Source organism: Oryx dammah, unplaced genomic scaffold (assembly GCF_014754425.2).
Source record: "Oryx dammah isolate SB20612 unplaced genomic scaffold, SCBI_Odam_1.1 HiC_scaffold_26, whole genome shotgun sequence".
Classification (NCBI taxonomy): Eukaryota; Metazoa; Chordata; class Mammalia; order Artiodactyla; family Bovidae; genus Oryx; species Oryx dammah.
In genome coordinates this window covers 64,051,925-64,071,880 of record NW_024070210.1, presented here as the reverse complement: position 1 = coordinate 64,071,880, position 19,956 = coordinate 64,051,925, and the positions used below count along the sequence as shown (strand labels likewise).

The 19,956-nt window shown below is 49.7% G+C and overlaps 1 protein-coding gene across 1 annotated transcript; it reads right to left on the bottom strand.

Annotated features, from left to right (window-relative positions):
- Positions 1–548: 548 nt before the first annotated feature.
- On the bottom strand, positions 549–18,780 carry EPB42 (erythrocyte membrane protein band 4.2). Its single transcript, XM_040227610.1, has 13 exons — positions 18,771–18,780; positions 16,953–17,141; positions 15,789–16,019; positions 12,897–13,015; positions 11,870–11,974; positions 10,294–10,471; positions 9,582–9,720; positions 9,186–9,289; positions 8,397–8,639; positions 6,565–6,861; positions 3,654–3,808; positions 2,446–2,579; positions 549–711 (listed from the first exon to the last, which is right to left on the bottom strand). Exons 1-13 carry the CDS (start codon positions 18,778–18,780, stop codon positions 549–551), a joined length of 2,067 nt encoding a protein of 688 aa, XP_040083544.1.
- Between the last annotated feature and the right edge of the window lie 1,176 nt (positions 18,781–19,956).

The following is a 19,956-nucleotide window of genomic DNA, read 5'->3' as shown; positions in this document are numbered from 1 at the left end:
TATTTTATAACTTTCTTTAGTCATCTTTGGATCTTTAAGGATAATGGTCAGGGATGGCATTGATCAATATAATCTTAGGATTGTCTAAAAATCATATTTTTAGTTAATATTGTCCCATTTCACCAGAAATAACAGTGCTTTAAATATTGTTATTTTCCTTACCCATAAATTTATGTATTAATGAATAGTAAATGGTTGTGAAAAACCCTGAACTGAAAAAAATCTTAATTTACTTATCTGAATACCTTTATAAAGACTTTTTAAAAAAAATTCCTCGAGCCCAATAGTTTCTATTCTAAGACAACTAGTCTTCATAGATGCCTTGAGCTGGGGTGAAAGAAATGAGTGTTTTTTTCTGTTGATTTCTGAGAATATAAGTTTTTTTTTTGGGGGGGGGGGCGGAATCTAGTTTTGTTCTTGGTCCTCTCCTGCTCAACCTGAGCAGAGAATCATTTGGTGTGAAAAGCAAAGTTTCTCTTCCCAGCATGCTTTGTTTTAGGTTGTAGATTCAGGAGGTAGTTGGGGAAAGTGATGTTGGAGCTGGAAGTTTAAGCTGGAGGTTCAGGGGCTACCACCGTGACAGTTCTGAAGTTGGTAAGGTTCTGGAACATGTTGCAGTCCATTTCCACAGTGAGCCTCTGGCACCCCACCTTCACTGGCACAAACTTGAGTTGAGTGCGCAAAGTGTTTCTGGGCTGCACCGAATTCACTCTGAAATAGAAAAAAAGTCCTAGTTCTATCTCAGGGCCATTCCTTTGCTGGTCCCAGTGAATCTGATCCTTACCTGCTTACAGAGGTGGACCCTGAAGAAATAAACATGTAAGTACCCAACTGTTAAAACGGAGGTTTGAAGGGGGTGGAAGGCAGGAGCCTCTGGTGAGCAGCTGTATGGTTGAGAAACATCCTATTCTAAGGGCTTCCAGGTTGCATCTGTTGTTTCATCACCTGTGACTTCAGTCTGGTCCCATTGTTGGTAATAGTAGGCTTATGAAAACTATGGTTTTAGAAGCCTCATTGCTAACTGCAGTGGGTGTAGTGGGCATACTGAGATGTCAGGATGCCAGCAGGTGTTTGGAGCCCTATCAGCAGCTTTCTTGTCTACCTGTGGACCTTCTTATGGTAACTGAGCAACTGGTGCGGATTTCTTTTGAGAAGCTTTGCCTTACAGTTTATCTGGGTGACCACAGAAGTCTGGTTAAATGCTGGCAGTCCTCCTCTCAACTTATGGCCAAGAGTGACTGAGTTTCTTGAGGCTGAGGTGGTGGCCCAACAACCACACAACCTGTCAGGGACCTCGGGTTTGTAGGTAGGCATTGTGAACTCTAAACTGTGTGTGTGTGTTTAGTGGAGGATGCTGTGGAGCTCACAAGAGGAGGAGCAATGATTAACAAAGATACTTGCAACATCTAAAGCCAACAAGGTGCTAATAACCTAGATTATACAGGATTTATGTGTGTGTGTATATACCCACAGATCAACAAGGAAAAAAGGAATAGCAAAAAAAAAAAAAAAAGGCAAAGTTAAGGAACTATACAGAGGAGGAAATGGAAAAGGCTAATAAACATGAGTTGCAAATTGAAACGATGAGATATTGTTTTGTTCCCGTTAGACCGGATTAAAAGAGAAAACTGGGTATTGCCTAGAAGCTGTCAAGTACTGCTGGAGGGAACTGCAGCTAGTCTACAAACCAATCTGATAGCATGTGGTCAAACCAGGTCTTATCCTATGTCTCACAACTCTATTCCTGTGCATTTATCCCACACACATGAATTTTCAAGCAGGTATATAAGGGAATATGTGTGTTTGCGGTATGAGAGTTGGAGGCACCATGGAGTGGTGTGGTAGGAAGCAGGGGTATACATGATGGAGTAATTTGTAGCAGAAGCAATGGGCTTGACATGTGGATGAGTGAAAAACAGTTCTGAGTGAAATGAATTAGACATAACATTTATATAGTTTAAAAATACAGGCTTATGAAGCAACAGTACACATTTTACACGTATTAAGACAAGGATATGAAGCGTGGTGGTGGGAATGGGAGTAGGGGATAGGAGAAAAAGGGAATGTGCAGATAAAATTCCGTATTGTGTTGTCACTGGTGGAATGCAGCTCTCGCCTGTGATGTTCCCTAACCCCCTCACCTGTGTTAGTAATACCCAGGCCCTCTCTGCATGACCAGGGCCTCAACCAGCGTCAGGTGCCCAAAGGGCACAGAGCCTCCCTCTGTCCTGTACCCCTGCAAACATTGGTGGCCCCAGGGTGAGAGAGGCCCTGATCTTTTAGTTCAACTCTGGCAGGTATTTGCTCTGTCTTCATGGACACAGCAAACAGAGTGTCATCTTGGGTTCCTGCCATTCTTTACCATTGAGCCACCAGGGAAGCCCAGGTCCCTGCCTTTCTGACAGGCTGATACTTCTGTGGGATGAGAAGCTTGTGGTGCCTTACCTGTAGCTCTTTTCTCTGTGAATGAGCCCCCTTCCAAAGATGGAGATCACACAGTCTTCCAAGGGAACATCGAGGGGGTTATGGATGCTGACCAAGGCCATCAGGGGCTGATGTTGCTCTGCTGTCTCTGGCATCTGTGGGGGATCCCAAGAGCATGGAGCTGTAGTCACTGCTTTCCTTCCTGGCTGCCCTCCCTGAACCCTTCCTTGGTTATTCTCCTATCTCTACCATCCTCACCTAAACTCAACTGCTGACTTCCTACCCCACTACTTGGTCTTCTGTATTTACTCTCACCCTTGATCCATCACTGACAACACTGATGGTGCCTTTTCTTCACTTGGAAACCTTGGAAGGTTTCCCATTGTCTTAGAATTCAGCTTTGGTTGGCCTTCAGAGCCCTTCACAATCTAACCCCAATCTATCCCAGACTTATCTGTTCTACCCCTGACTACACCCTAACCTCTGTGGGCAATTTCCCAGCCCCTGCACATCCCTCAGGCTCTCTTCCTTTGGGCCTCTTTACTCAGTCTTCCGTCTGCAATGGCCTTCTCCCTCCTCTGCACTGAAAGCTTACCTATTGTTCAAAGCCTGACACAAATGCCACCTCCTCCATGAAGTTTTCCCAAACCCCCAGCCGGAAATAGGCCTCTTTACTTCACTTGTGCCCGAGTGACTTTGTTCCTCTGAAAGCTCTTACATAGACGACCACACGTCGTGTCACCCTTGCCCAACTGTAACCCCCTCCAGGGCAGAGACCAGGTCACATTCATTTTGGTCTGGGTACGCATGTGGAAAGAGGACTGGACTAAGAGCCCTAAGCCTCTAAGACAGCCCATTTTTATGATTTGTAGGCATGATGCTTTCCTCATCTGAATAATGGGAAGAGTTCACCTCCCAGGGCTGTTGTATTAAAAGAAGTAAAACGTGAAAATACATTGGTATTGTATAAAGTGGTAAATGACCGTATCTTTGTGAGTTTGGAGGCAGCCACTGAGAAGACTCCCAATTTTAGAAACCCCTACTTAAATTGGAAAGATTTAGTATTATATATAAGAAATCTCTTTCAAGAGAAGGAGCTCTCAACCCAGCATTTCCTGATAGTTTCCTCAGCACGGTCACCTGCTCTGAGGCTTGAGGGGCTCTGTTCTTTCTGAAACGGCGACCGAATAGCAGCAAACACAGCAATTTGGGGAAGGACTGGTGCCTACCTCTATGGCAAGGTGTGGTCTGCAAATGGCGATGTCTTGCTGGGCGAAGCAGGGAAGGCTGGAGTGCGTTGCCATGGCAGTGAGTCTGAGGAAGCTATTCTCTGGCAGGCTTTGTTCAAAATTGGAGTTGAACAGGGAGGTAGAGATTTTCTCAGCTGAAAGACGTAACAGGTGGAGTCAGTGCCCAGGAGTGAGTGCATGTGCTCCAGAGACAAGCAGTGGTTTCACACATGACTCCCAAGAGTCAGGGCCTCACTGAAGCCAGAAAGATTCCTCAGAGCAATTTCAGAATGAACTCACTCAAGAACCCACCCGAAAGGACTTCTCTGATGGTCCAGTGGTTAGGACTCCATGGTTTCAAGGCAGTGGGTCCAGGTTCAACCCCCAGTCAGGAAAACAGTTCCCACACTCCACAACCAAGAGCCCGAATGCTGCAACTAAGACCAGGGGCAGCAAAAAACAAACAACTGACCCGAGACCAACATCACCATCATGAGCACAACACTTTTGGTAGACCACCTTCACAGGGCTCTGGAAAGGGCCCTGTGAACTACAAGTGGAGCCTCAATCTCCTTGTCTAGTAATAACACCTAGGTGGGACAGCTTCTGGTTCATGAGACAGTTGTTAGGTGTTGGCCTCAGACCTGCCACCCAGTCATGGCTGAATATATGCTTGCTTGGTCCCCTCCCCTTCTCTGCTTCTGTTCTTTCCTGTTTGCAGAGAAAATGAAGCCACCTTTCCCTCCTCACCACTGCCTCCAGGGTGAGGCCCACTCTGTGCCCAGATCCTGTCCTCTGCTTTTTAAATCAGTGCTCCATCCCAACCCCATCGCTGCTTAGCTGTGTAACTGTGGGCAATTTATTTAACTTTCTGTGTCTTGGTCTCCTCATCTTTTGTGGGGATGATAATGGTTCCTTATGAGGATAAATGAGATAATGCATACAGAACACTTAACATCATGTTTGCCGAAAATAAGTGCTCAATAAATGTGAGCTATAATTATTCTAGCTGTGTCTCATTTCCTCAAAGGTTGCACCATTGATTATAACCCATCTCTCCTGAGGCTTCGTCTTTTTCTATTAATTCTTCTTCAGCATATAAACAGGTTCTGCTATCATCTTAAAAGAAAACAAAGAACACCTTTCCTCTCGGGAGTATCCCTGTCTGCCACCCAGCCTCTCCTCTTTTTCTGTCCATTCTTCCAGGAAGGACTGCATACCTTGTCTCACCTCCTCAGCTCTCAGTCAGTTTAAGCCCCAGGAACCTATTGCTTCTCCATCGGACCTCTCTGTCAGTAGAGGCTTTCCAGCCTTGACCTCTCACGGCCTGTCCGCTGGCCATGCGGGCTCCCCCTTCTTCTCTTTGATGTAGTCTCTCTACTGTCTCCCTGTCTGGTGCCTACACGCTGGTGCTGCCTGGGTTTCCTCCTCGCCCTCTCATTTTCTCTCAGTCCTTCCCCATTCTCCCTTGCCCCCATCCAGGACTTTATCTAGAATACCAGGTTTAGGCTTCCAGCTGCCTACTGGCCATCACAGCTCAGATATCTTCTGGGATTTCAAACCCAGCATGCAACAAGCCGGATGCATCATCTTTCTCCCCAAACCTGTTCTTTCCCATTGGCCCTACTTTAGAGGCTCACCCAAACTGGAAGCACCCTCTAGCCACATACACAAGTTCAGTCTAGCCCACTTCTATAATATGACTTCATTTGAAAAGTTGTTAGTTTACTTTGTCCTTCAGTTTTTTCAAAACCTTCCAACTTCTACTCTGTGGTTGTTGGATACACATTAGATACACATTAGAATTATATGGGAAGCTTTAAAAATTCCCAATGCCAAGTCACACCCCAAGTCAGTTATAACAGGGTCTGACCGAGAGACCTAGGAATCAGTATATTTAAAGTTCTCCAGATGATTCAACATACAGACAAGGTTGAGATACATGACTCTAATATGACCCCTTCCATTCCATTCTACCAAAAGTTCTTTTTCAAAAACGAATTTCTAATCCCATTGGCTCCTCTGGTTTTACCTTTTACCAGCTCCCCATTGCCCAGAGAATAAAACCCAAACTCTTGGGCAGCATCTACAAGCCACTTCAAGATCTGATCCAGTCTGGCTTTCACGCAACTCCCCCTCTCCACTCCTCCCACTCTTGGAAAGGGAACAGGGTGGAAAGACTGGAGGCAGGGGGACCAGTCAGGAGGTTGCTGCAATCATGTAAACAAGCTCTATTCCACTGATTCTCTTGCCTGCACATTGGAGTCACCCAAGGACTTAACAATATTTTTGATGTTTGGGTCAAACTGTAGAGTTTCTGACTTAATTGGTCTGCAGTGCAGGCTGAGCATCAAACTTCCCCCAGGTGGTTCTTACGTGCAGCAAAGTTGGAGAACAGCTGCTCTAGTCCAGGGAATTTCAACCCTAGAATAACACAGGGAGCTCTGAAAAAATTTCAGTGCCTGGATCCGGCTCCAGATCAATTACATAAGAATCTCAAGGAGGAGGAAGAACCTGGGCCTATGTCTCCTCTGCCTGGAAAGCCCATGACTCACTTCTCTGACACTGCCTTACTCATCCTTCAAGACCCAGGGCAGCCTGATTTACCTGGGGGCAGCCTGCTCCTGCCTGGGAGAGATGCTAACCCACCATTGTACTGCGTTTACCTCGTCAAACACTTCTTAACACGGCTCCATAGTCTGTTTACTCAAATGACTACAATCAGAATTGTGGGTTTTGTTTTTCCTGTGTGAAGCTCAGCAAATATGTATTGAATGAGAGAGAGAGAGCGCGTGAGCACATCAGGAACTAGAAACCATGTCATCAAATCTGCAGGGGTTGCTGTATGGTTGCTGCCTGCCCAGAGTGGGAGCCGGGTGTGTAGAGTGTTGGGAAGGGATCAGATAGTTACCTGAGTTGGCACTGAGAGTAAGGACAAACTTCTTCCTCCAGAGCTTGGCAGCAAGGACGCCATTGTAGTACACTGCCTGTAGCCCAATTGCCAGCTGCACTTCCTTCTCCCGGTCACTGGGGTTTAACAGGTTCACAGAGAACTCTACATTCTTTCCCAGGGCTAGGGAACTCGGTGCTTTCAGAAAGAGTTGTAGAGGATCGTCAGTCTCACAACAAGGAGGATAGATGCCATCATTCTCGTGTTCCATTCTGTATTTCTGGACTTTCTCCAGCACCTTTTTTTCTTGAGAAGATCCTGAAGAATGGAATAAACAAAGCAGGCCTCTTACCCAGCAGGTATGCTGCTGCTAAGTCGCTTCAGTCGTGTCCGACTCTGTGCGACCCCACAGACGGCAGCCCACCAAGCTCCCCTGTCCCTGGGATTCTCCAGGCAAGAACACTGGAGTGGGTTGCCATTTCCTTTCCCAGCACGTATAGACCCTTCTAATAAAAGCTCAGGATTAAGGTTCATTGACCCACTACTGCTCAAATCTGCCAAGGCCGCCAGAGCCTTGCAGACCTCTTGTGCCACATGGAGCTAAAAAAAGGGTTTGTGTTAGACACACTCACCACAGACACAGTGTGTCTCTTCCAAGTCACTCAGGGGTCAAGTTCTTCAAGTACTATGAATTTGCCCCTTGAATGGTGGGAGAGCTAGTTTTTGTACAAGTTGCAGGAACTTGTATTTTCCTAAATGAAGGCGTTTGGACTTATTCCAAGGGAAATGGAGGCCATGGAATATTCTGTAACATAAATATATTTGTGTCCTGGGAAGCTCATTCTGGAAACTAAGTTAGAGATGGAATAATGATGGGGAGCTGGAGGCAGAGGTCCAATTAGGAGGTTACTATAATACTGTAGAAAAAAGATGATGAGGCCCTGGGTGACCTGCAGGCAGTGGGGAAGGAGATGAGGAGATGGGTGTAAGGGTACCATTGGGAGGCTCAAGAACAGTGCAGGCCTTCTTGTTTGGACAAATGGGTGGACAGCGCAGCAGTGCGCTCTAGTAACTAACAGGGAGGGGAATACACAGGGAGGTTGGGGAGTGTTGGAGGACAGCAGGAGAGAGAGAATATTTCCTGGCAGCCGGGCTTGTTTTTTGTTTTGTCTTTGGCCATGCCACATGTGACATGTGGGATCTTAGCTTCCCAACCAGGGATTAACCCCCTGCAGTAGAAGTGCAGAGTCTTAACCACTGGACCACCAGGGAAATCACCTGGGCTTGGTATTAAGTATTCTGTTCTATAGCAGTGGTTCTCAGCTGGGGACAATTTTGCCCCCAGGGGACATCTGGAAATGTCAGGAGACATTTCTGGTTGTCACAACTGGTGGTGGTGGTTGGAAGAGGGGCTGGCATCTAGAGGGTACAGACCAGGAAGGCTTCTGAATGTCGCAGGTTGCACAGCCTCCCAGATAGCAAAAGTATCTGGTCCAAAATGTGAATAATGTCAAACAGGGTTGAGAAGTCCTGTTTTATGTGATGGGGAACAGACTGCATGTCTCCCTGGCCTGCATGTGTCTGGCCTATTCCTTTCCCTCTGTTGCTGTTTGGGGCCCTCCTCTGCCTGGTGCGTGCATGCTAAATTACTTTAGTCGTATGCAACTCTTTGCAACCCCACAGACTGTAGGCACTCAGTCTGTCCATGGGATTTTCTGGGCAAGAAAACAAGTGGGTTGCCATTTTCTACTCCAGGGCATTTTCCTGACCCAGGGATCGAACTGGCATCTCCTGAATTGGTGGGCAGATTCTTTACCTCTGAGCCACCTGGGAGGCCCCCCACTGCCTGGTACCTTCAGGATACTTGTAGTTCTGTGTGATGTCCTCACGGCGGTCACAGTCCACATTCTTGGTGCTGATATTATTGCCAAAATACTTAGTGTTGCAGTCAGTCAACTCCAGTGTCCCGTCCTCACGGCACCTCCAGACCACACATGAGGCATTAATTGAGGCAAAAATGTCTGATACTGCAGGGCTCAGCCACACAGTCCCCTCCTTGACCGCTTTGACTGGGACCAGATCACAGGCCTCCAGGGCTGAGGGAGAGAAATGTCAATGAGTGAAAAGAATCATACCCAGACCTTGGCTTTGGTCAGAGCAGCAAAACCTCTGTCCCCACTCTAATGCCCTATTGTCTCCCCACTCTAATGCCCTATTGTCCCCCCACTGGAATCAAGGTCAGAGGTGGGCACTAGGCAGGGTTTCTGAGAGGACACAGCTGGGGTGAAGCTCACTTTTAGCGACAAAACTTTTTGGTCAGGGTCTATGGCAGGCGCTCTCTTGGACAAGACCTCAGAGTTACAGAGTACATGGGAGTTGCTAAGCCAGCTTGACCACAGACAGGACAGGAGGAGGTTGCCTTTGTTGAGCACTTCCTACGTGCCTGGCTCTGTGACTGTTCTGTTCCTGGGGGACCTTGGGCCAGCATCCCACTGCTCACTATCAGTCCTGCCACCACTTCTGTTTTAGGGGCTGCAGACCTGCTATGGACCACCTGCTGCCCCTGTTTCCTCTCCAAGGGACTCCTTGTACTCTTGCAGCTCTGTGTAACCTGCTGGTCCTAGGCCCACCCCAGGCTTTACCTTCATCTCCTTTAAGAGCACTTAGGTATAGAATCTGCCATCCGTCATAACCCTCAGGCAGAGCAGGCCGGGCCATCCAGCACTCTGTGGAAGTCTGGAAGATCCTGAAGCAAAGGGAACAATGCAAGGGGGGGTGGGGGAAGTCCTGAAGCAGTCTAGAGATGACAGAGCTGAGACTAGGTGGATGGGAGGATGCTGTGTAAGAATGGTTCCAACACTCCCAGGAAGGGGTGTGCATCTCACATTCACCCTGACCTTCAGAATCCTGCCTTCCCGAGTCCTGAAGGCCTATTCACAGCAGGGCTACTTGGGCTGGGGGGTTCCCGTGGATGACAGGCTGCGGGTTTGGAGCCCTTTCAGGTCTGGGACATCACCCATCCCCTTTGGGCTTCTCACCAGGCTCTGCCTCTGTTGCCTTCTCCATTCTGAAGCCCCTCCTCGTTGTAGTACTCGTCTACCAGCAGGTCCCCACCGGTGCCCTGGGCTGAGGTAAACGTGGTAACAACTCGGGCAGGGATTCCCAGGCCTCGCAGCACTGCATGGAAGCGGGCAGAGAGTCAGGGTAGCAGAGAGACCTGGGACGCAGGGATGGGGCCTATGGCTAGCATTCTCAGTGTCTCCTCTGGACACTAGGCAGTTTCATGGTCTTAATGCCAGGTGACATTGTGGAAAGAGAAGGGGCACAGGAACAGACACCCGCCCGACCTACGCTATATGAAGGCCAAGTAATGAGAAACAGACAAGTTACACAGCGGGTGGAGCACACAGCAGGGCGAGGCTTCCACAGAGCGCTGGGACTGGCTTTTCTGGGGCAGAGGCAGGGAGGAGCTTTGGGGAGTTTGGGAGCAGAGCTCACCAGATGGGCCCAACTTTGCTGAATCTGGGAAAAGGAGCAGAAGCTGGTTGGGAGGAGTGGCTGGGGAAAAGCCATCTTAGCCAGATGGTGCATGGGAAGCAATCACAGGTGTGGTGGAGGTGGGGGAATGCTGCAGAGTGGAGGCAGTGGCTGCTTTGGGGCAGGGGGTCCTGGGCAACCCAAGACGCAAGGCAGACACTCTGTGCGGTAGCCAAGGTGACTTGTCTGAGTGTGGCAGGGTCTGCTCTGTACCTGTGCAAACAACAGCTGCCAACACCCAGGCCTGACCCTCGTACACGGGCCTCCCATGACCAGTGACCCACTGTCGCAGGATGGGTGCACTGCCCCGGCGCTTGTTCAGCAAGGCCCTTTCCTCTGTAGTCTGGATCTTCTCAGTGGGCAGGACAAGCTTCTCCTTAAGAATCTGCAGCTGTTTGGGGAAATGTGTGGATGTTTATGGGGGTGGGTAGGGAGGGCTCTGGTTTCCCATGCACCATCTGGCTAAGATGGCTTTTTCCCAGCCACTCCTCCCAACCAGCTTCTGCTCCTTTTCCCAGGTGGCGCTAGTGGTAAAGATCCCACCTGCCAGTGCAGGAGATTAAAGAGACATGTGTTCAGTTCCTGGGTGGGGAAGATCCCCTGGAGGAGGGCATGGAAACCCACTCCAGTATTCTTGCCTGGAGAATCCCACAGACAGAGGAGCTTGGTGGGCTACAGTCCATAGGGTCGCAAAGAGCCGGACACAACTGAAGTGACTTAGCATGCCCGTAGCGGGGGCTCATTACAGCTCTCCAGGCGTGGTGAACAGCCCACCTGTATGGGAGTCACCTGGAACTTGTTAAACCTGCATGTCCCTGGGCTCCACCCTCACCCACTGGGATAGTGTCTGGGAAGCCTCCTTTTTAACAAGTCCTTCAGAAGCGGGGGTTCATGAGCCATGGAAGTGGAAGTGTCAGTTGCTCCATCATATCCAATTCTTGTGACCCCATGCACTGTAGCCCACCAGGCTCCTTTGTCCATGGGATTCTCCAGGCAAGAGTACTGGAGTGGGGTGCCATTGCCTTCTCCAGGGGATCTTCCTGACCCAGGGGTTGAAACCTGGATCGAACCCAGGTCTCCTGCATTGCGGGCGGATTCCGTACCGTGTGAGCCACCAGGGAAGCCCATAGTGGCAAATGACACTCAGGACACGAGAGCAGCAGGAGGGCTGCCCCTCGCTGGAGGCTTTCACCGTTCCTTGGTCTGCCTGGCCCTGATTCTTCGAGTGTTTGCACCTGGGACCTTGAGGCCCACGTTTCCTCCTCCTTGCAGGCTAGCCCTGTCCCTCACCACCTCCTCAGAGGAGAGGACTGAGCCACATGAGGAAACAGAGAGCACATTACTCTTGTGAGAGAACTGTTTAAGGACAATAGGAAAGGACCAAGCCACCTTCATGGGAATAATTTAGAAATGAAAACAAGTTCCTTTGACTGCTTTATCACCAACCCACGGGTAAGATGGAACTGACCCCCTTCTTCCCAGGGACCTAAGCTCCCTGTCAGGGCTGGGAGTCGGGAGGCAGGGAGAGGGAGGTCTCAAGGAAATCCAGGTCAGTTTTAGTCCTCGCTGGCTTGTGACCTGAAGGAGGACACCTTTCGGTCATTTTTCTCCCCGCTGGATGCTACTGTCTGCCCCTCCTCACTCAGACCCTTCTCCAGGGCCTGTCCCCTGCACTCTGGGAGGAGGGGACCATTTGTGAGTAAAAATCTTCTGGGGCCCTAGACGGGGGCAGCTCTGGCAGAGGACTGCTGTCTCATCTCCTCCCCCTCCCTACTCCGTCCTCACTCACCAAGGAGCCCAAGACTTGGGCCACATGCACGGGGTTGCCCCACTTCTCCAGCTGCTTGTCCACGGTCAGTAAGCTCAAGCCAAGGTCGATCACATCCTCCTCGAGCTGTAAGGACCACACAGGGCCACCCATGATAGAGGGTGTGCAGGTCAGCCACTCCTCCCACAAGTCAACCCATCCCCTTGTCCTTCTCCCTGACTCAGGCTCCACGCCTTCCTGCCGTATTCCTGAAGAAGTTCTCGCTTTTCCCTCTGCCCCAGGGCCCTGCACCTCAGCCTTTTGCCTCTTCTGTTGCCTGACTGCTGATAGTGTGGGCTTTTGAGCACCAGGGCTCTGTCGAGTCCTTTCATTTCTACAGGTTTTCATGTAACTTGCTCCCACAGCTCCTAACAGGGCTGTCCCTGTGTGGGGGTGGATAAAATGGCAGCTTCTGCTCTGGAGGAGCAGAAGTGAGGGGTGAGGGAGACACGTGGGCACTTAGGCTACAGATCTCAGCAATGTGGCTGGGGTTCCAGGAGAGATGCCAACCCAGGGAGCACAGTGGAGAGTCACTCTGCCTCTGGGGGCTGCGAAAACTTTCAGAGGGCCTTAAAAGATGGGCAGGCATTTTCCAGGTGGTAAGTGAGGGAAGGTATTCCTGGCAGAGGGAACATTCAGCCTGCACAGTCGAGGGATGACCAGGAGCTGAAGCATGGAGTTGGGGGGGGAGTGTTGCTGTTGGGGAGAGGGAAGCAGGGGCCTGGCTGTGAAGAGTCGTGTGTGTCAAGCCAGGGGATTTGGTGTCTATCCTGTAGATGGTGAGGATTTAACAGAGGCTTTATCTGCATGGTCTTTAGGAAGATAACTCTGGTGGTTGAGGAGGATGGTCTAGTGTGACCCTGAGGGGACAGAGGTACCACGTGGCTGAACTTGCATGAAGAAATGGCCTCATGACCAGAGGCTTTGGACTGGCCCAATCTGTTTGATGTGAGCACTGAAAGTTATGGGGTGATCACTGTCTCCCCACTTTCCCTGGAGGGCCCCGTACCTGGCCAAAGTCCCAGGGCTCGGCCTGGATGCAGTCAGCCGTGCCCAGGAAGATGAGGCCATTCTGGTTCAGCAAGTACTCCCTGCGCTGAGCTTCATTCCCCAGGAACACAGCATCCTCTGGAGAGAAGCAGGCAGGGATGAGGGACTGTGGGATGCCAGGTGTCCTGTCCATCTCCAGGCCTTTGCCCTGCCTGATGAGGGGAGATTCTGCTGCAGGCCCTCCCTTCAGCCCCAGGCCTGGTAGAGACTGTGAAGGAAACCCCTCTTTTCATCCCATACTGGGATCAGGCCTCCTCTCTGGTGAGAGTGGGGAAGGGGATGAGAGTCCCTGGGTCAGCCACAGTGGCTTTCATGGCCAGCCAGCAGACAGGAATAAGCCAACCTTAAAAGGCCTACTGGTTCCCAAAGAAACCTGCTCCTGAACCAAGAGCATTTGGCAATGGGCCAGGGGGCTTCTCAGGGGGGCTGCTATGTCTCTCCCACAAGTTCAACCAGAAAAAAAGTGTTTCAGAAAAACCAAACAGGTTGACAGATGTGAGCAGAAGGGAAGACAAGTAGGGTCGGAGGGAGAATGGGGCTGTGTGTGTGAGGGGACAGTGGGAGCCACCCGGCGTGCCCAGGGGGTCTAGGACTCCTATAGGCTCTTCCTGCTGCCTCTCCTGCTATCTTCAGTGAGGGGTGGCCTGGGGATCACGAAGCGGGTGGGGGTTTTAAGGAGGCCATCGCCTACTCTAGGAAGCTGGGAGCAGCTGGCAGACCTCCTTTGCTTGTCAAGTGTCTCTCTCTGCCTGTTGCCGGGGGGTGAAGTAGGGGCTGGTTGGACTGGTTCCTGGAGACTAGAATGAGAAGACGATTTCCAAACCATCTTCCCAGGCATCCAACTAGGATGAGGGTACTCAAAGTAGCAGAACGCTGCGATATTAGATATCAGGAAGCCCTGAAAAACCTTGGACAGAAAATCACAGAATCATGTGCCCAAGGAGCCCCGGGCCCCTGCCCCTTCATCCTGAGTACTATCTGTGAAGTCAGCTGGACATCGTCTCTTTGGAAGTTGCTTCAAAGCGAGGAGTTTGGCCCCAGGCTCTGCAGGCTTTGGGAAGTACATTATCAGAGCACAGGTATCACCCTTCTTCTCAGCTTGGGTGCATGCCCTCCCCTCTTTATAAAGCTCCCTGCTTACGAATAGGACTTTGACTTTCACTATAGGGTGTAAAATTTCCTTTTGAATCCAGAAGAGCCCCATCTTCAAGTATGGTAAGATGAGAGTGAGTCCCAGATAATTTCTGAAAATCTCTAACTCACCTCCCAGATGGGCAGTGCCAGTACTTCACCCCTGGCTAGACAGACGCCTCACCCCTACAGAGAGGCCTTCCCCCACCGGTCCCAACAAGCCAGCTGTGGAGGCAGGAATCCTGGCATAGAGTCAAGACCGTGAGCTCCCTCTGAACAAGGCCTGTTCCAGATCTGTATTTCTGCATCTTTGCTCAGGTTGTCAGGGCCTAGCTCTGTGTGCTCAGTCAACAAGACAGGTACAGTAAAGCCTCAGTTTTGGAGGGAGATGGCTTGAGGGCAGTATGCGGAGAGCCATGGGCCCTCGCTCAGCTGAAGGGGCCTTGAATCCATACTCACCCATGTGCGGCAAGGGCACCTCAGTGGACACTAGTTCTCTCCATTGTTCCACCTGCCAACCCCCTTGGAGCAGGAACCAAGGGCCTGGACTGAGGACAGACAGGGCTATCCGAAGGAGGGGGCCACCCGAGGACTCCAGGCTGGGCAAGTGAAGTGGAGACAGGGAGGTATTGGGACTCAGGTGCTGATTAGGGAGGCCATCAAGCCCTGGGATCCAGGGGCTTCAGGGGAGATTTCTTCTACTTCCCCTTGTTCCCAGCCCTGCCTCATAAGGAGGGAACTCGTGAAAGGAAAAGGCTAGTCTGGGGGTAGCAAGGATGGGCAAACAGGAAGAAACTGTTTTCCAGTCCTCTCAATAACTGTGCAGGTAGCCCAAAGGATTAAGGTGAGGTGTGGCGGATTCAAAACGGAAACAGACTCAGTCTTCAGAATGGGAAGGAAGAGATGTTCTCTTGGCTTTCGTCTGGGGCACATCAACCATGTCTAATGACTTTTCTAGATTAAATAGTCCTGACAGCTAGGGCTGAGCTTTGCCAGAGGTGGCCACCAGCTGGGCCTCAGGAGGCCACCTGACCCCAGGAAAGTCCATCCAGAGGCTGCTGAGCTAGGGAGACTGGTTGCTAATATGCTGCTCTAGGCAAGTATTTGGATGGGTCATGGTGGAGAGAGAGAGTCTAGAGTAAGGACAGAACTAACAAATAGAAAGAAGCAAGAAGGAAGATTTACTGTGAAGCTAAAACTGAAGCTTTGGGTCCCTCACCAGCACAGAATCCCCCTTCAAGTCAGGGGGGCCTAAGCAATTCAAAATTCTATGTTCTTAAAGAGGATCCCCCAAATTAATTAAAAACTCAGGTCCTGCAAAACCTGGATTCACCATGGAGACAGACTATGGGAGCCCAGGGAGGGATCAGAGAAACCTGTCCCGCAGGCCCCCTCTTATCCTGAAGTGCTTTCCAGCTCTTGGCCCCTATCCTGTTACCACAGAGGGCAGTTCTTCTGGGGTCACCTCGGTGAGTCTCAGCTCCGGTGACTAAGTAGCCTGAGCCAGGACCAGACTAGCCTCTGCTCTCAGTGGGAAGCTCTGGGCTTCTTCGGTCAGGTGACACCAAGTCAGGACCCAGGGTCTGAGAGGCTGTTCATCCAGGGAGTGGTTTCCATAGTGGCTAAGTACCTGTGCTGCTCTGGAGGGAGCTGTCCCCTGGGGCCCCGGCTCCAGGGCCTTGAGTCTTGCGCAGCCCAGGCTGACCCAGGTCCAACTCACCTCGATTCCAGGGGTTAAAGAGCAGTGTGAACTGGCCTAGGCATTGTTTCCTGCCCGAGACCTGCAGCAGGAGTGAGTAGTGGCCAATGATAGCATCTGCAGGTGTGGTCACAGAGATTGTCCAGGACTGGTCATCTCTCTCCTCCACCATTGCACTCCACCACTTCCGGTCCCCCAGACTGGAAACTGAGAACATGACTTGGGTCCCACTGGCCGTGGAAGGTTGCTTTCCTGCAGTCACACAGAGATGAATTGGTCATTTGGACCCCTTGGCCACAACTCAGAGTAACAAAAGGAAGTATCACAAAACTGGAGTAAGTGAAAATTAGATTTGGAGGAGAATGAAAGCCAGTCATCAAGGAATGGGGGTCAGAAAAGGGTGAGGGGAGAGCACAGGTCCTTAGCGCCCATGGACATCTAGAAAAGGTTCATAATGTATAACATGGGTGTCGTCATATCTCCTTCACTGGACCGATGTGAGGTCTTAATGAGATATTGCAAGTAAAGCCCTTGGCTCAAAATCTGACATGTAGTACAGATTCAGCAAGTAGTAGAAATTAAATGTTATATTTAGCCTAGATTAAATCCCATTCAGGTTTTTCTACAAAACTGATACTATATATGTAACAGAAAAACTCCTTAGTGATAATGCAGCCAAGCAACTTTTGAATTATGATAAATGCTACTTACTATGCATATTATCAGGCTTCCCTGGTAGCTCAGCTGGTTAAGAATCTGCCTGCAATGCAGGAGACTCCGATTTGATTCCTGGGTCGAGAAGATCCACTGGAAAAGGGATAGGCTAGCCACTCCAGTATTCTTGGGTGGCTCAGATGGTAAAGAATCCACTTGCAATATGAGAGACCTGGTTTCGATCCCTGGAGAAGGGAATGGCTAGAAGGGATAGGCTAGCCATTCCAGTATTCTGGCCTGGAGAATTCCATGGACAGAGGAGCCTGGCAGGCTACAGTCTATAGGGTCGCAAAGAGTTGGACACGAATGAGAGACTTTCATTTTCACTTCCTTGCATATTATCTCATCCTCACAGGATTTCTTGAGGCCCAGGTGCAGTGTGAGCCAGTTGCCCCTTGGTTCCCTGAGGTGGGGCTGGAGAAAGAACCCCCTAGTCCTACTGCCAATGGAGTTGAGGTCAGTCCCACTCACCAGTTTGTGCAATGAGGGCTACCTTCTTCAGGGCACGCAGAAATGTGTGGACTGGAGCCTGAAAGTGCAAGCTGATGGTGAAGGGCTGCCCCCGCCTCACGATGAGCCGCTGGGAGCTGATGTCACTGGTGTGGTGCTCTGCGTTGTTTCTCGCTGCCTGGAAGTCGCAGCTCTTTATCCCCAGGCCTGCTGTGGAGAGAAAGAAATCCTGGCGATTAGGTAAATGTGACAACGTCAGTAAAAGCAGAGACCCTAAAGTCAGAGATGCAGGGTTCAAATCCTTGGCTCAACTTTCTAGCTGTGCTGTCTCAAGCAAGTAGCTTAACCACTCATCCTCAGTTCCCTCTTCGTCAGAATGACCATCCTCCTTGCAGGGTTGTAAAAAGCAAATGAGGTAATGTACATAATATTCTCAGCCCAGTGTCAGACACATAGTAAGTCCCTGTTGCTACTATTAATAAGAACGATGCTTGTTCTCATTGTTGACCTCCTTTTCTGGTCCCAATTAAAAAGCAATAAATAAAATCCAGAATTTTGCTCACCCCTACTCATTTTTGTCTAAGAACACAATGATCATTTTTAGAGCTAATTTTGAAGTCACTGATTGAGTCCAATTCTTTTGTTTTACAAGTGAGAAGAGTGAGGCGCAGAGAGCAGCTCACTCGAGACTGTGTGTGGCTTTCACCTAAAGGCTCAATAAACCCACAGTACCATGCAGCCCAGAAAAACCCTACAAGGACGGGGCCTGTGAGTATTAAGACATTCTCCCAGGCAATTCTCACTTTATAACAAGAATTTGTAAACATGCTAACAGAGGCTAAGCCTTCTGTATCCTCTGCTTCTGCCTGTTTCCCTGCTTGGTGTCTGCCTCTGTCCCTTTTAGTTGGATTCCCTGACTGTGCTGTGCTCTGCTGTACTAAGTTGCTCAGTCATGTCTGACTCTTTGTGACCCTGTGGACTGGGGTCCATGGGGATTCTCTAGGCAAGAGTAAAATAGTGGGTTGGTATGCTTTCCTCCAGGGGATCTTCCCAACCCAGGGATCTAACCCAGGTCTCCGGCATTTAGGTGGATTCTTTACCATCTGAGCCACCAGGGAAGCCCTTGAATACTGGAGTGGGTAGTCTATCCCTTCTCCAGGGGAGCTTCTGACCCAGGAATTGAACCCAGGTCTCCTGCATTGTAGTTGGATTCTTTATCAGCTGAGCTACCAGGGAAACCCTGGTTTTCCTGCCTCCTGCCTCCCTTCTCTCCTACTTAGCTTTGAGGCTATGACACCCTTATGCTTTCCCAGGTTGTCTACCAGATGGACCACAACCCAGTAAAAATAGTCATGTTAGGATGATGCTGGGATAAGAGTATAAATCTGTTTAACCACCATCACCACTTTACCACCATCATCACAACTATGACCAATTTACCACCAACAAACCAGTCGATTGTCACTCCATAGCCACACCCCCAGCACCACACCACCCTTGCACCCATCACCACTTCCCACCATAACCCACCTCTATCATCTCCTCTGCTGCCTACACCAACTACTACCTTCCCCACCAGAGTCACACAAACACTACCTCTCCTACCACCAGCACCAGCGACCAGCTCGCACACTTTAGCTCCTCCATCATCAGCACTATCCGTTTACTATTCCCCCAACATAGCCCTACAACCACCACCACTATTAGCATCCCCTAACACCTGCAACCATCGTTGCTCATCATCACCCCTGCTACCATCCTGCTTATTTTAATGAAAGCAAAATGATAGAGAAGCTACGGAGAGCCCAGTAAGTCCTGTGGAGAGTTGGCTTGGCTCACCTTGTCCCATGACTAGGCTGCTCTTATCCACTTGGCTACTGGAAATGCTGTCCTGAACTGTTGCTCTGAGCTCCCTCTCTGAATCTGTCTTCCAGACAGAAAATGATGATGGGCACTTTTGTTGGCTTAAGAATCTGTGAAGAGTGGCATTTCCTTCTACTCCACCTGTGTGCTTCCCCACATGTTTGTCTTTCCTGCTCCCTCCCCTCTGGTATCTCTTGGACCAGCTGCAGGAGTTCCCCGTTCTCGTTTATCTCTTGTACCAGGAGGCCCAGACAGGGGTGTATCTGGCAGGCTTGTGTGGGAAGTGAATTGCGGGGGAAATCTGCCAGTTGGAGAAGCCCAGATAAATGTCTAAGCCTCTAGCTTCCGGGGCCTCAAGAGACCCTCAGAGATATTACCTCGATGACACTGGAAGACTCTGGAAGGAGGTCCATATCCAACTTCAGATTCAGGTCCTGAACATGTCTTGGACTTTAAGTTGTTAGATGTTTATGGACCTTTCTGATAATATAAAGAGAGAGAGTATGTGTGTCTGGGATTCATCTGTGTGAACAAGATTAGGGGGTAGAATTTGTTGGTGAAAAATAAATGTCCAAAGAGCAGAAGCAAGAACTGTGGCTCTTTCAAGCCTGCTGGGTCTGGCACACTCGATCAGAGAAGGTTTGGCACTCTGTTGTTTTTCCTATTACTACTTGTTTTGTCAACACAGGAGAGGATCTCCTACTTGGTTCTCTTTGGCCTCCCGGGTTTTATCTGGGCTTCTGAGACTGTGTCACTAGAAGCTCTCTCAGACACAGCTGGACTGGCCTGCACGTGTATGGCATGTCTATAGAAGGATATAGAAGAAACTACAAGGACTGTTGTTTGCCTATTGGGAGGGGAGCTTAGAAATGGATATAAGAATGTGATTTTTCTGCTGTTTACTGGTTTATACCTTTCAAACTTTGAACCATTACACATGAAGAATCTCGTTATGCAAAAAAGGAAGCTATTGCTTCTCAGTCTTACCAAAAAAGATTCTTCATGAAAAATGAAAAGGGAATTTTTCTTATTGTTTGAAGATGATATAATTTTTACCTGAATAATGTGAATCTACTGAAAAATGATTATAGGAGACAAGATGATTTAGTGAGATTATCTTAAGTTTAATGCATTCCCAGTAAAAATACTAGCAAAATTTTCC